The sequence below is a fragment of the Antedon mediterranea genome, chromosome 2 (genome assembly GCF_964355755.1).
Source record: "Antedon mediterranea chromosome 2, ecAntMedi1.1, whole genome shotgun sequence".
In the NCBI taxonomy this organism is placed as follows: domain Eukaryota; kingdom Metazoa; phylum Echinodermata; class Crinoidea; order Comatulida; family Antedonidae; genus Antedon; species Antedon mediterranea.
In genome coordinates, this window is record NC_092671.1 from 35,635,149 (window position 1) to 35,649,789 (window position 14,641).

Here is a 14,641-nt window from a genome sequence, read left to right on the forward strand (position 1 = left end):
AGGTATCTCATAACGATTTCTTCTTACCAGTTTTTTTTGCATGGCTGGCGTTTCATAGATATTCTAGTCAGCCGCTTCTGTGCTAAGGTTTGAACTTCACTAATTTATCCCACGTCTTATTATAGCATCTCACATTACACCACCCACCCCCATTTTTCATTTCTTTACATTCCATCCTGTCACTTGATCAAGATAAAGTTGTTTTCACTTTTCTTGTATTTTTCCGCGGGACGTGTTTGCAGGACTTTCTAAAATTAAAAGCATCACCATTTTCGTTTTGATGTTGTTGAGTTACTGTAGGCCTAGCTAGCAAACATGGAATTACATTATAACGATGTCTATTTATAAACAAAACCCAGAGAGATTAGACACAATCATTGCGATGTACCACACTGATGATCTTCTAACTAGCCGCCAAAACGAGGTGACGATGATTGGCCAGAAGTTCGATGAACCAGGTCAACCGTGACGATTCTTGATTGGTGGAACGCTGCTTCACTCTTGCCTGACGATATACAGCGGTTATAATAATAATAAGCTCTGTGGCTACATATGAAATTATGGGAACTATTAGCATTATGAATTTAATATATCTTTGGGATTATTGTGGTATTTCGTTTTATTCACGTCTTTATGTCTGTCTGTTCTAAATCGTTCAAATATTTGTACGCTCTTCTTTTATCTGATATCTCAATATAATTTCCAATTTCTTTGAACTTAATTAGCGATTTTACTGTTTTTATTTATGTATTTACTATATTTATGAAAATGGCCCAGCAGAGAAGTGGGAACATTTTAATAATAAATAAATAAAGTGTAAACAATTCTTTTTATTAAACCAATTACAAGAGATTAGATTGGTAAATACCTTCTTTTCTTGACGGTTTCGTTGTTCCTTTCACGTACAACTTCTTCAGAAGAATGACTACCTGTAACTTTGTGGTATTATAATATAATAATTATAATATAATATTTAAAACAAAATATCACCATGGTATCATATTACACGTTGAAAGTGCAAGCAAACCACTTGTTTAAATTTTCTTTTGCGGAATTTTTGTTGCCTTTTTACTAAAGTGTAACCGTGACATTTATGTTGTTATAGAGATATTCATATAATAATGCCATTAAATATTCCATTAAATATTGATTTGATTTTTATCTATAACGTCTATACGCATTTAGATTATCAACATGCATATTTTTATTGGAATGCATTGTAGCGGTTCCCCATTTATTACCTAATATCCCCCAACAATAATATCATACGTACCCTGATGATAATCATAAAGCATTAATAAGTTAATTCGGTGAAATCGGTGGGACAGCGTCCTTGCTATAAAAATACGTTTCATTGCCTACGGTATCGGAAATTCTGAACATACCTGGGAAATTGGATATATAAGCACTGAGGCAATATTCCCCGTTCTGTCTCATTAATCTCAGGTAGATCATCGCATTATGTTTACTTTTACATAATTGAGTAAAAAGCAGACAAGAAAGCATATTAGTCATTAGTTATATTATCAAGTCTTTGAAGATTGAGAGATATGTATTTTTAGATCTGATATTGACTGCCAATTTTTATTGTGGTTTTATGGGCAAAGATTCAGTAATATAATTTTAAAATAATGTGTGTTTTTAGAATATATAGATATAGTGTCAGCCGTAGTGACTCATTTTTAGTTCACTATGTCGGTTGGTCGGTCTGTCGGTCTGTCTGTCGGTCCGGTATCACTATGCGTTTTAACACGCGACTTATGGCTGTTGGCCTTGCTATCGTGTTATTCTCGCTTTAGTTCCTAAGAAAATATTAGTACAGTACTTAGTTTTCTGATTTACTGCAAATAAAATTGATTCGACATTTACATATTATTTACTTTTACTCAATTTAAAATGATGTTATTCTTTATCTAGAATAACATTTATCTCGTCTTATGTAAATATTTTGTATGAAAATATTAAGCTTTTCTAGTTTTTGAAGAAGCAAGGGAATAATAATGTATCTTGGTACAAGGGTAATCTCCTTTGGATTTCTGAAGGAAACATTACGCAGTTTGTTTTGCTGCGTGATGCTCCAATCTGCGGCTCTTAAGTATTTCAACCTCTTGAGTCAATGTCTCTCGAAATATATGCTAGGATGCTTAAATGTAATCTGTTAAATCATGTACCATCCTCAGAACATACTTAAATATTTGATTATAAGATAATTTCTTGTCAATTAAATGTAATTCAAAAAACAAATCTTGAAAGCTCTTTCGTAATTTTGAACCTTGCAATAAGGTTTATTGCAAATAGCTTGATTTCGCGAGGAACTTCATTACACAATGCATGATGGGAAGGGTTTGGCAGCAAACGTAACGACGCGTAAGTACAAACAACAAATCACGTACGTGCGCGTCGTGACATTTGCTCCCAAACCCTTCCTATCATGCGTCGCGCACGCTATTTGCAATAAACCTTATAAAGCACTGTTGAGTTTATTTGAATATTTGAAAGTTTTCCTGTGTTTATATTATATATGCCTAAAGTAATCGAATAACATGCAGTAATACTGAATGAGGTAAAGTATATCTAAACAATATTCGTAAAATGTTATATGTTAAATGTATTTCGTGTACGTTGTAACATCCGTAGTAGGCCTACTAAAGCGTGGTTCCCACTAGCGACGCAACGCAAGGACGTAACGCAACGCAAGTGAATTGACCAATCACAAGCGATGGCTTATTCGCTTGTGATTGCTAACTGTCTATAACTTCGCTTATCATTGGTTAAAACGCTTGCGTTGCGTTTACGTCCTTGCGTTATACGTTCTAGTGGGAACCAAGCTTAATGTGTTACCGAACACACCACCATCCATTGCAATTGTAAATGTTTCTAATTTAGTTTACAAAATTGTAAGATTTGAATTGAATTGATGCGCGTTACCATTTGATATTCTAATTAAGATATCTTTTAAAATACTTTATATAAACATGTTCTATCGGGTTTATTTTCAATCATGGATGTACAACTTACATAATAAATAATAATTTAGATAGATTAGATAGATAAACTAAATGAAACGAGAGTGCAATTTCAGATATTGTACTTTATTATGTATTTATATATTATAAGTCTCATTCAAATGCAATGAATTGATCCGCAACATGGTACCCTGAGAATAAATAAAATTAAATTATACAGATCCTTACGTGTAACCATACATTTGACAAGAAAATAGTGTATTGCTCTTTATGCGTCTAAACTCGCAAGCAATTTAAGTAACGTCGTGTGTTCTATTAAAAATTTAATAGCATGCGTACGCCATAAAAATACGCAATTTAGTTGAAATAGTCCTACTTTATTTTATATGTTTTCATCGATTTGTCACTGCGATTAGCTATAATTAACAATATAAGGTCATGTTATATACCATGATAAACTACTCATTATCCTCTGCTCTCAACCTTTTTTTTACAAGGATGCAATATATAAGGAAGAAGATCATGCGCTGAAGCAGATGTAATTGGAAATATAAAGTAGGCTTTTACATATCTTAACAATCTTGTAGGATGATTTTAATAACGTCTTCATAAATTGAAACATTTATGTTAACCTTGATACCTAGCCTATACTTATATTAAATAATTGCAGCCTTTTAAATGATTAAGGTATGCATTACATTACGTTTTGTATGATATTATCGATATAAATGCGTTGTTATCGTAAGAAATCCTTGTTCTTTAAGTCGCGGGATAGTTCCGTTAGGCCTATATTAGTTGTCTGATATTTTAGATTATCGCCGCCAAAAAATCGAGCAATTATCGAAATGTTGGTAAAAGAAGAATCCCTGGAAATGTTCAAAGCCTAGCAACTAGAGCAGAAAGCATTATGTCTTTCAACACAGTACTTGGAATTTTTAACAATACCATGAAAGTCCCAGTGCTCTAATGGTTAAGACATCTGCATTTTAAGCAGTTCATATTTTTTATTTTATTGTATTTAGCTAGGCTACCCATGGTTGAGCACTTTCTCTAGTTGAGCTGGCTTTCTACTTAGTACAATATAAAGATTCAAATAAATAATACCACGAATATTATAAGAAGTTTAATAACTTTTGATGATGAATAAGAAAGTAATAAACTGCTGATATCTGTCTTGGCTGATAGAAAAAATATATAATGTCTGTAGCTCCATGGTCTGAATTATGTGATCGTTCTTATATATAAAACAAGGCCATTTAGATGGCTGCAGTCGCGTGCTCATTAGTGTTTACCGACCGACCGACCAACCTACCAACTGACCGAAATTACTGAACATGTTTAAAAATGTTGAAATGTTTAAAAACATTTATATTTTTTTAATTTACACGTGCGTAGCCTGTCACTTTTGACGTGCTCATATAACGTAATTTCGAGTTGAAAAGTAAGTCAAGAAAACATAAATCGGGCAAAGAGAGTGCGCAATAACATTTAACGCGCAGTGCGCGCACAAAAATCTGCGCACTCATGGCAATTTTGTAAACGCTTAAATTGCCTGAAACGTACTCTTATTTCATCGAAAATAAATTTTGAAAATTTTAAGCGCGCGTACGCATGCGTTACATGCGCTACGCACGTAATTGTATTGCCATATGATGATTTATGCCCTGAAATTTATGAGTACCAAATTTTATTTAATTGTGATTCATGGTTGTGAAGATATGATTACAAACGTGATTTCGTTAAATCGTGCGTAGACCGCATAATTTGTTATTGCGCACCGTGAAAACATAACCACATCGATTCCTGGCCATAAGGAATATACTGTGAAAAATAGACTTAGCTAGATTAAACTTATATCAAGATAAGGTCAGAAAGCGATAAACGCATAGTGATACCGGACCGACAGACAGACCGACAGACCGACAGACCGACCGACATAGTGAACTATAGAGTCGCGTCCACGCGACTAAAAATACAAGTGTTTATTGTCATCACTTTCGTGATATTTTTATAAACAGCTGATGACATAAACATCATTCATCAAATGAAATGTAAATTGTCGTGCTCATATAGTTTAATCGATATATTTTGATTATCAAAGTCATAAAACAGTATAATTCCAAAGCTGATAGATATCAAGATTGTGCAACACAGATTTGCATACTACTGCAGTTGTTGCTCTTTCTCGGAACGAAAGATACCGATCGACAAAGGAGAACTAATAACTGTACGCATCATCATATACTGACTGCAGCTGTTAATAATGATAACGTACTGGATGAACTTTTTGACACATCCACGAACTCAAAATACCAATCTTAGGCCTAAAAAAAAATATATTATATAGACTGTAAAAATGTTGCATTTAAAATGATAATTCTCAATATGAATGTGGCGAGGGCTAAATTCCAAGTTCAACAACGGTTTTTCGATAAGTTGTTATCTTATCATGTGCCATTGTGGAAACGTTGAAATCTGATTTTTCTAAAGAGAATAAATGGCGTTATTAGCAAAAAAGTAAATTTTTATTTTTTCTTTAGGAACATGTGGCCAAGGATCACCAATGGTAAATTAATCACTATCTTATCAGATAGTGGTATCAATCATCAAATTATACACCCACATAAAGCACCAATATGTATAATTAAAATAAATGAATCTACTGGTACTTACGGTACTTATTTCTATAACCAACTCGTCTTGGTGACGATTTCAAGTCTAGTGTACTTTCTATGTAAAATGAATATTAATTGTATGTTATTAATCGTTATATCACAGTGCACACACTGTTCATTATGGTAGTGATGCATATGATGTACACTGTAAAAATAATGTTTAGATCTAAAACATCTATTTTGTGCACACTTTTTCCACAAATTTAGCTTTTAAACACGTACTTACATGTTTAGTCTGTTTAAAACCTAAACGTGTTTATAGCTATATGTTGTTTTCCTCCACTCGTTTAGCAGCATGGCACTATTATGTCCAGTCAACATGTTTAGGTACGTGTTTAGCGTTGCGTGCACATGGCTTTACTGTGGCGGAAAAAAGCTCCACACATGAGCTTCACACATGACAAATTAAACACGTTTAAAAGCTAACCGTGTATTTATATTGATCCACATGTTAAACAATCAAAACATTTGTTTAGCTTGTTGAACCTGATGTGTTGATTGCTAAACATGTGGAGCAATATAAAGACACGTTTAGGTTTTAAACGTGTTTAATTTGCCATGTGTGGAGCTCATATGTGGATCTTTTTTTCGCCACAGTAAAAACGTATGCACACAACGCTAAACACGTACCTAAACATGTTGACTGCTAAACATGTAGAATTGAACATAATAGTGACACGTTGACTGCTAAACCACTGGAGGAAAGTAACGCGATAGCTATAAACACGTTTAGGTTTTAAACACGCTAAACATGTAACTACGTATTTAAAAGCTAAATTTGTGGAAAAAGTGGGCACAAAATATTTGAGATATTTAAAAGCTCCACACTGTTTTACAGTGAAGTTTACCTTGTTGAAGCGGGAAACGAAGAATTGCCAGTTGTTGACGATTACCTACACGACTCAACATAACAACAGCTTTTATTTGATATATGATATCTTAATTCCAATTTTTAAAACCGATTTGACGGCATCGAACAATTTGTGAATACTTTCAAACGGACAATAGACAATTTGACGTATTAAAGTAAGCGGATATTGTAACAAAAACACTTGGGTTGTTTTGTTGTTGCCTAGAAATATAATAGCGTAGCTTAAGATAATGCTTTCATGGGCTAGGTATAATATAATCTCACATTATTACTTTAAACAATTAAATTATACTAAAAGCAAGTCATCTGATATTTTCATTAATTCACACAAAGGCAACGAAAACGATTTTTTTAACGTCATTTGTCTTCCTTAATGAATAACAAAATCATGAAATGACGACACAATCATTTTGGCCAGTTTCATAGGAAAATTCGGTAATACAACTTCTCCTGTGTATTTCACTGATTGGGTTCCAGACGGAGTTTTTGCTTAATATTAGTTAAAAGAGAAATATTTTGGCACATATGGCGTTGCATAGGTGAGCAAGTCTATGATAAATGCTACCAAATTGTCCTATGATAATTGAGAAATCTAGTTACAGTACCAAACGGGAGAACTAGTGGTAACATATTACTATAGTCAGATCATGCTGATCAAAATGACCTAATGCTCATGCTCAGGTTTCCGAGGCCTAACTGAATAAGGAGGTATACAATAATCGCCTCCAAACTCTCTTGTAACGCTCTGCGCCAACACGGTAGTACCATGGGCTCATAAAGGGTCCATGGTACAGTAGTACCTAGTCTTGGTTCAGATTTTATTAATAATAAATATTTTTTTTTCATATGTATACTAAAAAACTTCGACTCAGGTGGACTAACATAAAAAAGACAATAAATACAGACTTGGGGCAAGTCTAAGTAGTACCAAGACTATAATGATAGCACTGGTAGTAGTACTATTAAATGTTTTGAATCAATCAATGCTTACAAATAACTATTTAAATTAGTATTATAACACGGATGCTGTTGTGTATCGGGATGAATTGCACCGGTCTTAAAAAACTGAAATATTTATAAACAATTGCCGCATTGATATGTGATACGACATTAATGACGTCATGATAGGTTATTGTTTATCAAAAATGTTTATTATTTCAATCCTATTGACATTTGATAATACTTGCTTCTATAATATCAATTAGGACGGTGTACGATGATGTCATACCCTGCACTGATTACATTTATAATTATATTTTAAGTGGAAAGGGCAATGATCATAAGAAAATAAACAATTTCAATTCAACATCATTTGCAGGGAAAACATTTCTTCATAAATCAACAAATATTATGTAAACCATAAGAAAATGTTCTTTTTAACTTCGGATATTTTCAAATTTCTGTTCTCGGAAAACAAAATGTCCAAATGTTTCAAATATAAGTAAGAATCTGTTTAGAGAAAGAAAAACGTATGTGACCTTCAAAACTGAGTGTTGCCTTAAAGATTACGTTTATTTAAAAGAAATCAGCAAATAGGATGATTGATTATGGCAATTCGGATAACTATTTCAATAATAATTCCTTATGTTTTGTAATTTTGTTTGTAATATTCTTCAATATTAGGCCTACTTGTACTTCTTCTTGAAACTAGTGAGGAAAAGTATTGAGTATTGAGTACAAAGCCCTGTCTGCACTATCAAAAAGTGTGATGTGCACAAATATGATAGTTATGCGACATCATCATGTCCATATATGGGCACATATTTTTGTCACATAATTTTTGATAGTGTAGACAGAGCTTTAAATGTGTTTATTATGAAAGGATCTTAATTAATAGACACAGTTTGCTTTAAAAAAAAAACTGTTTCACTATTTTAATCTCTTCTAAATTTGTCTTACGGATGATATTTTGAAAACAATTTTCCGATAAGTGAGTTATAAAACAGAAACAATGGACTACCTTAAATTCATTATATTGTTCTCTTATTTTTTCAGGATGATAAGGGTTTTGGAGCAGAACTAATTTTTCTTCGGAAACAGAACGAAAATTTACGAAGATGGGTACAGATCAAGAAATCAAAGAAGGAGGCGTACCCTTCTACGTCTACGGTACGACTGACACGGTTATCATCACAGTGTTTATGCCGCTGGTTTTTGCAATCGGTGTTGTCGGTAATTTTGCTGTCTGCACCGTTTTCATCCGTATAAAGAGCATGCGCACTGTCACCAATCACTACCTTGTAAATCTGGCTCTTGCTGATCTATTTTTCCTTCTGTTTGCTGCTCCCCAAATATGGGTTTCATATGCTTCAGGCATAATACGTCATGATTTCTCAAACGTAGGGGAGTCGTTTTGTAAGGTTTCGATATTTTTTTCCGATGCAAGTATTTTAGTATCGGCGTGTACAATTGTCCTCGTCACGATTGAGAGATACTTTGCTATCTGCATGCCACATAGGTTCAAGACGATCAGCACGCGGCCACGTGCCGTCGCTACATGTATCTGTATCTGGATCATTGTTGGAATTTACAAAACGCCGGCGCTTTACTTTTCAACGCTTATTCACCAAGATTTGATATGGCCTAATAATACACAATATACAGAATATCCAAAACAACGGGAAACGTGTTCTTATTGCCATTCTAATAAGCCCAATTCCACTACGTGTGAACGATACTTTAAATCTCTCGCAGTAGACAATTTATTGGTGCTTTCTGTTATACCAATTATAAGTGTCCTTTACATTTTAATAAATGTTCAGTTACACAAGTTAGCCAATACCAAAATGGGATCGTCATCCCACCGAATGAAGACACAGGTTGTGCGGATGCTTATTGTTACTATCTCCGTATTTTTCATCTGCATTTCTCCATTTCGAATCATGAATCTGTTTGAAACGTTCAACCAGGATCTCATTTACAATAAGTTAGAAGTGGCCTCTTTCATGCTTTGGGCCAACATTGGAAGAGTTCTTCAATATTTAAACTCTGCCATTAATCCTGTTATATACAATTTAATGTCGGCTCGTTACCGTCAAGCTTTTAAGGACTGTTTTTTATGTCGAGTTAATGGGCAAGGCATGCTATCGGAAGTCTCCGGTAGAAACAGAAATAAATACAAAGTGGTCAATACAAACGCAAGCATTTTGACGAAAAATGAGAACGGAGCCAGCACTATCGGAGAATAAAGATTGACCTGCAAAAAAGGCCTATTACCACCACTTATCGAGTCATTGTTGATATCATAAAGAACGTGGAGTAAGTACGCTTCCGCATCAATTTCACGATATAGACATGAAAATACTGTATATCATCTTGTCGTCGAGTGAAAATGCTTAAAAGCCATGTAAACGATTATACTTTATTTACAGGCAACTTAATCATATCAACAATTCGCCGACAACAAATGATCGTATCTTCCGTTTATTGTCATACAATGTTTGAAACTGTTTAATTGTCGGATTAAGTGGTAACCTCATTCACCTACTTTCTATGAAACAAACACCAATTATGTCATACAGACACGTGATCTATGTGAAACAACCGATATTATTTAAACATTGAACTTTACATCTACGTTTCCTTGAACATATTACGAGACATTAACTAAAGCAAACAAAATCTATTCAGCAAGAAGCGATGTAATATTATAGAGGGCGGTATTTAAATGATTAACATCAGCATGTTTTAGTGTATATCTCGAGCGTAATTGTACACTCGTCAGATTTGCAATTAGAATAACATTCTCGTAAACAAAATGTATGACTGCAACTGTCGTAGCAACATAATTAAAGAGGAATCCTACTAATTTACAGATATGCTTTACACGGTATAGTTTTAGTGATCTGTGGTCTATTGGGCCAAACTTCAAGGTAAACACGGTTTCTTTTAAAGAAGACTTCGAATAAAATGTACATATGTTTAATTTAAATGATTAAAACAGATGTTAGTAACATTGCTTCTTCTACCCTGAAGAATATAAATGTAATAACTAAAATTTCACACGTCAACTACTAGGAGGATTCGCATTCACGTGGGAATAACCACCTATATGTAAATTACCAAGACCTTGGAATAACGGCTAAGTCGGTAAAATGCCGCGAAACCGATCCAGGTTTGTACAAATTGTAAATGGTGTACAAATTCTGTCAATTAAAGCTTTTAGGCCTATTATTAGTTTAGCTTCTTACATGTATTGCATTAATCGTCTGTTTGTTGACGCGCGCGTGCTGCGTCAAAATCACATTTTTCATATCATGGAAATAAAGGCCAGTAGCATAATAAATTAGAAAATGTTTCACGTCGTTGAGAGGTAGATGTTTTTTTAAATGGCTATTGATGGATATTAGTAAAGATAACAAAGATTTACAAACATGGAGTCTATTGTAAATCATCTAATTATTATCGACTGTCTAAATTTGATACATTGGCGTTTACTGTATAGGCATATGGATTAATAATAATGTTATTAACGAAAAATATCAGATAAATAATTCAACCATACCATTTTCCACCTGATCTTAATCATAATACGTTTACCTGGTATCAGTATCACCCGGCCGACATTCCACTTGGAATTCAACCTCACTCATACAAAAAGGATTATCTTAGTGTTAATTTTAATTATAATTTAATAATTAGTACCATTAATCATCGTCATTATTACTAGTTGTTCTTCTAAATACTAATATTAGCAATTAAGATATTGATATAAAAATCCATTACAATAACATCAATATAATGCTTCCCATGACCACGTCGTCACTATTATAAAGTGATGACCATCATCATCATCATCATCATTATCATCATCATCATCATCATTATCAACATCATCATTTAATAGACAGTTCTTCAAACAATATTTTACCACAAACAACATCATCGTCATCATAAGGTTTATCGCAAATAGCGTGCGCGACGCATGGTGGGAAGGATTTGGGAGCAAACGTCACGACGCGTAGGCCTACGTACAAACAACAAATCATGTACGTACACGTTGTGACGTTTGCTCCCAAACCCTTCCCATCATGCATTGTAAAAAACCATCACTATCAATCAAAAAGTATCACTAAATAATTACCATCCCACATTAAAATCAATAACCAACTTATCAACATTAGTATTCACATAAAATCATCACACAGTTGGGTAAATATCCTAATCACACTCTGCATATAGACAGTATTCAGTCTTCGTCATTATTAACCTAATCACTCAATTTACCAATAACCATTCATCATACAAATATCAATAATAGCAACATTACCTCAGATTAACATCACCAATCGATGCAATATTAATTAAATATAGCATTCATAATTAACATTCAATATTAATATTCACTCGCATGATCAGTATCATCATCATTATTAGCTCTTTATCAACAATAGTAATTTCACTTACAATAATAATTTAACATAAAACAATCACAATCTTCAATATCATCATCATCATCACCATCAGCAACATCATCATCATCATCATCATCATAATCATCATCATTATCGTCATTATCATCCTTATCATCCTCAGAATCATCATTATCATCATCATCTTCAGAATCATCATTATAGTCATTATCGTCATTATCATTATCATCATTATCGTCATTATCGTCATTATCATCCTTATCATCCTCATCATCATCATTATCATCATCATCATCATCATCATCATCATCATCATCCTCAGCATCACCATTATCATCATCATCGTTATCGTAATCATCATCATCATCATCATCATCATTATCGTCATTATCATCATCATTGTGATCATAATTATTATCATCATCATTGATATAAACCATCAGCAATCAATAAAAGCAGTTTTTTAATGTTTACAATTTAATGATAATAATATTCACCACCATGAACAGTTTAACGTCGTTATAATCATCATCATCTTCATCATAATCATCATCATCATCATCAATAAGAGAAACTTATCATTATCATTGTCGTCACTATCATCATTAATCACAATGGTAACAATATCCACCCTCATCATATCGTCATCTAAAACCAACCTTATCAATTACAACCACATAGCCATGGCCATTATTACAATAATCACAATCTGCATAATTAGTTTTCACCAGTACTACATACATAATCATTGTAAAGAACTTATACCAATGGTACTAATACAGGATTAACATCATCAAAACTATCATTAATACAAAGTCATTAATGATCGATCATAATTTGTATTTTCATCATCATTTTCATAACTATTTACAGTCGTTATAGTAATATTACTATCATAATCACCATAATCGTCAAAATCATAAATATTTATCGTTATAACTATTGCCAATAACCATATCATCATAATTATGATAACAATAAATAAACAATGCATAATTATCATCATTACCATTATCATCACAAAATGAAATTATACAAAAAATATTCTTATTTTAAAAGCGATTTATCAACATACACCATTAGGATCTATTCATCGTGACGTAATCATATCCACCATCATTATGTAATTACAATAATTATAATCAAATGCTTATTCAATAATAATCATAATAATATTCATCATTATCTTGCCAATAACTATTACAATATCAAAAATACCAATATTAAATTATCATCATTATTGCCGAAGTAATCGGCGTCATCACAACCATTATCATCTTCGTCATCATCATCACCATCCTCATAACCGTCATCATCATTATTATCATCATCATCATCATCATTACCGATGCCATTGTCTTCATCTTGTAACATCATTTTCGTCATCATTAGCAGCCAATATCTTTCTTTTATTTCGGTAAAGTTTACACAAAGACAACAAAGAAGAAGTATATGCCAACTGCTTCCATCGAGATCAAATAGATATCTGGCAGACACAAATTAACAATTTTTTTAGGATGTTCAATTCAATTCAATTCAATAAACTTTATTGTCAAACTCATGAATGGCTTGAAACTTTGGCTGAAAGTACACACATTAAAATTGTTGAGAACAGATAGCCACATTAAATGATTAAATATTAATTCGCAATTACAAATACTATCAATGTCATAATCATAACAAATATTATTGTCGTTATCATTATAGCCAATATCAATTTCAAAACCAACATCATTTTAGCTAATGTCATTGTTGTAATCATCTTATAGCCAGCAATGTCATCACCACCATCAGCATCATCAAAAATTTATTTTCATCACCAATATCGACATCGTCACAATCATAATCAATATTATTTTATTCGTCATTAATATCATAATCATCATTTTCAAACACCATTCGTCACTCTGAAGTAAGTGCTCGTGAAATGAGAACTGAAACAGTCAGTAACTAATTTTGGTTTGTCAAAATAGAATTTTAAAATAATAAAACGACATTGTATATCATTTAATTATACCAGGGAAGAGTGACATTACATTGATTACACTAACAACAACAATGGGTCACAAATAGATCTTCTAACATCAATATAATCAATCATTGATAATGCCAATGTCATACCCATCACATTCCTCATTGATCAACGCCATTGTAATTATCAGTATTTCTTGTACATGTTATTGTAGTATTAAAAATCATCATTATTATAATCTTATTATCATCAATCATAATATTTAAGGAGAAATAAACAATATCAGAAGCGACATTATATTGAGTTATTGCTTTTAGGAATCGTTTAAACTCGCAGTCGTATCATCAAAGCTTTCTGTTGTTTTTGTCGATTCTGTTTAAATAGTTCATATATGAAAATGAACTTGTTTAATCTTCTCTTGCGTGTCGTGTCGCGATATCATTCAGTGGTCAGTCAACCGAGGGATTACTATTTAATACTGTAACGATTATGATTGTTTTTATGTTTCAGTGCTCGGTTGATTTTAGCGTACTCTAGAGTGAACGTCACACGCCTAAAGTATGCTAAATCCAGAGAAGTTCACTCTTCCCTGGCTAAACCCACGCTTAAAGACGACGCAACGTAACGCAACGCTACGACGTATTGACGCAAAGTGGAACCAATAAGGCAACAGTGCTGCAAACATCGCACGTTTGATATCACGCAGGCGGGAGCAAACACACTTATTGGAAGGGTATTTTCTTACGTTGCGTAAGTTGCGTTACGTTGCGTCGCTAGTGGGGACA

General features: G+C 33.0%; 1 protein-coding gene across 1 annotated transcript; it reads left to right on the forward strand.

Annotated features, from left to right (window-relative positions):
- The first annotated feature begins 8,560 nt into the window (after positions 1-8,560).
- On the forward strand, positions 8,561-11,107 carry LOC140039865 (neuromedin-U receptor 2-like). Its single transcript, XM_072085444.1, has one exon. The coding sequence runs from the start codon at positions 8,570-8,572 to the stop codon at positions 9,698-9,700; it is 1,131 nt and encodes a 376-aa protein (XP_071941545.1). The 5' UTR covers positions 8,561-8,569; the 3' UTR covers positions 9,701-11,107.
- The last annotated feature ends 3,534 nt before the right edge of the window (positions 11,108-14,641 follow it).

Coding starts and splice junctions, on each gene's coding strand:
- LOC140039865 (XM_072085444.1), top strand. CDS start 8,570: ATGGGTACAGATCAAGAAATCAAAGAAGGAGGCGTACCCTTCTACGTC.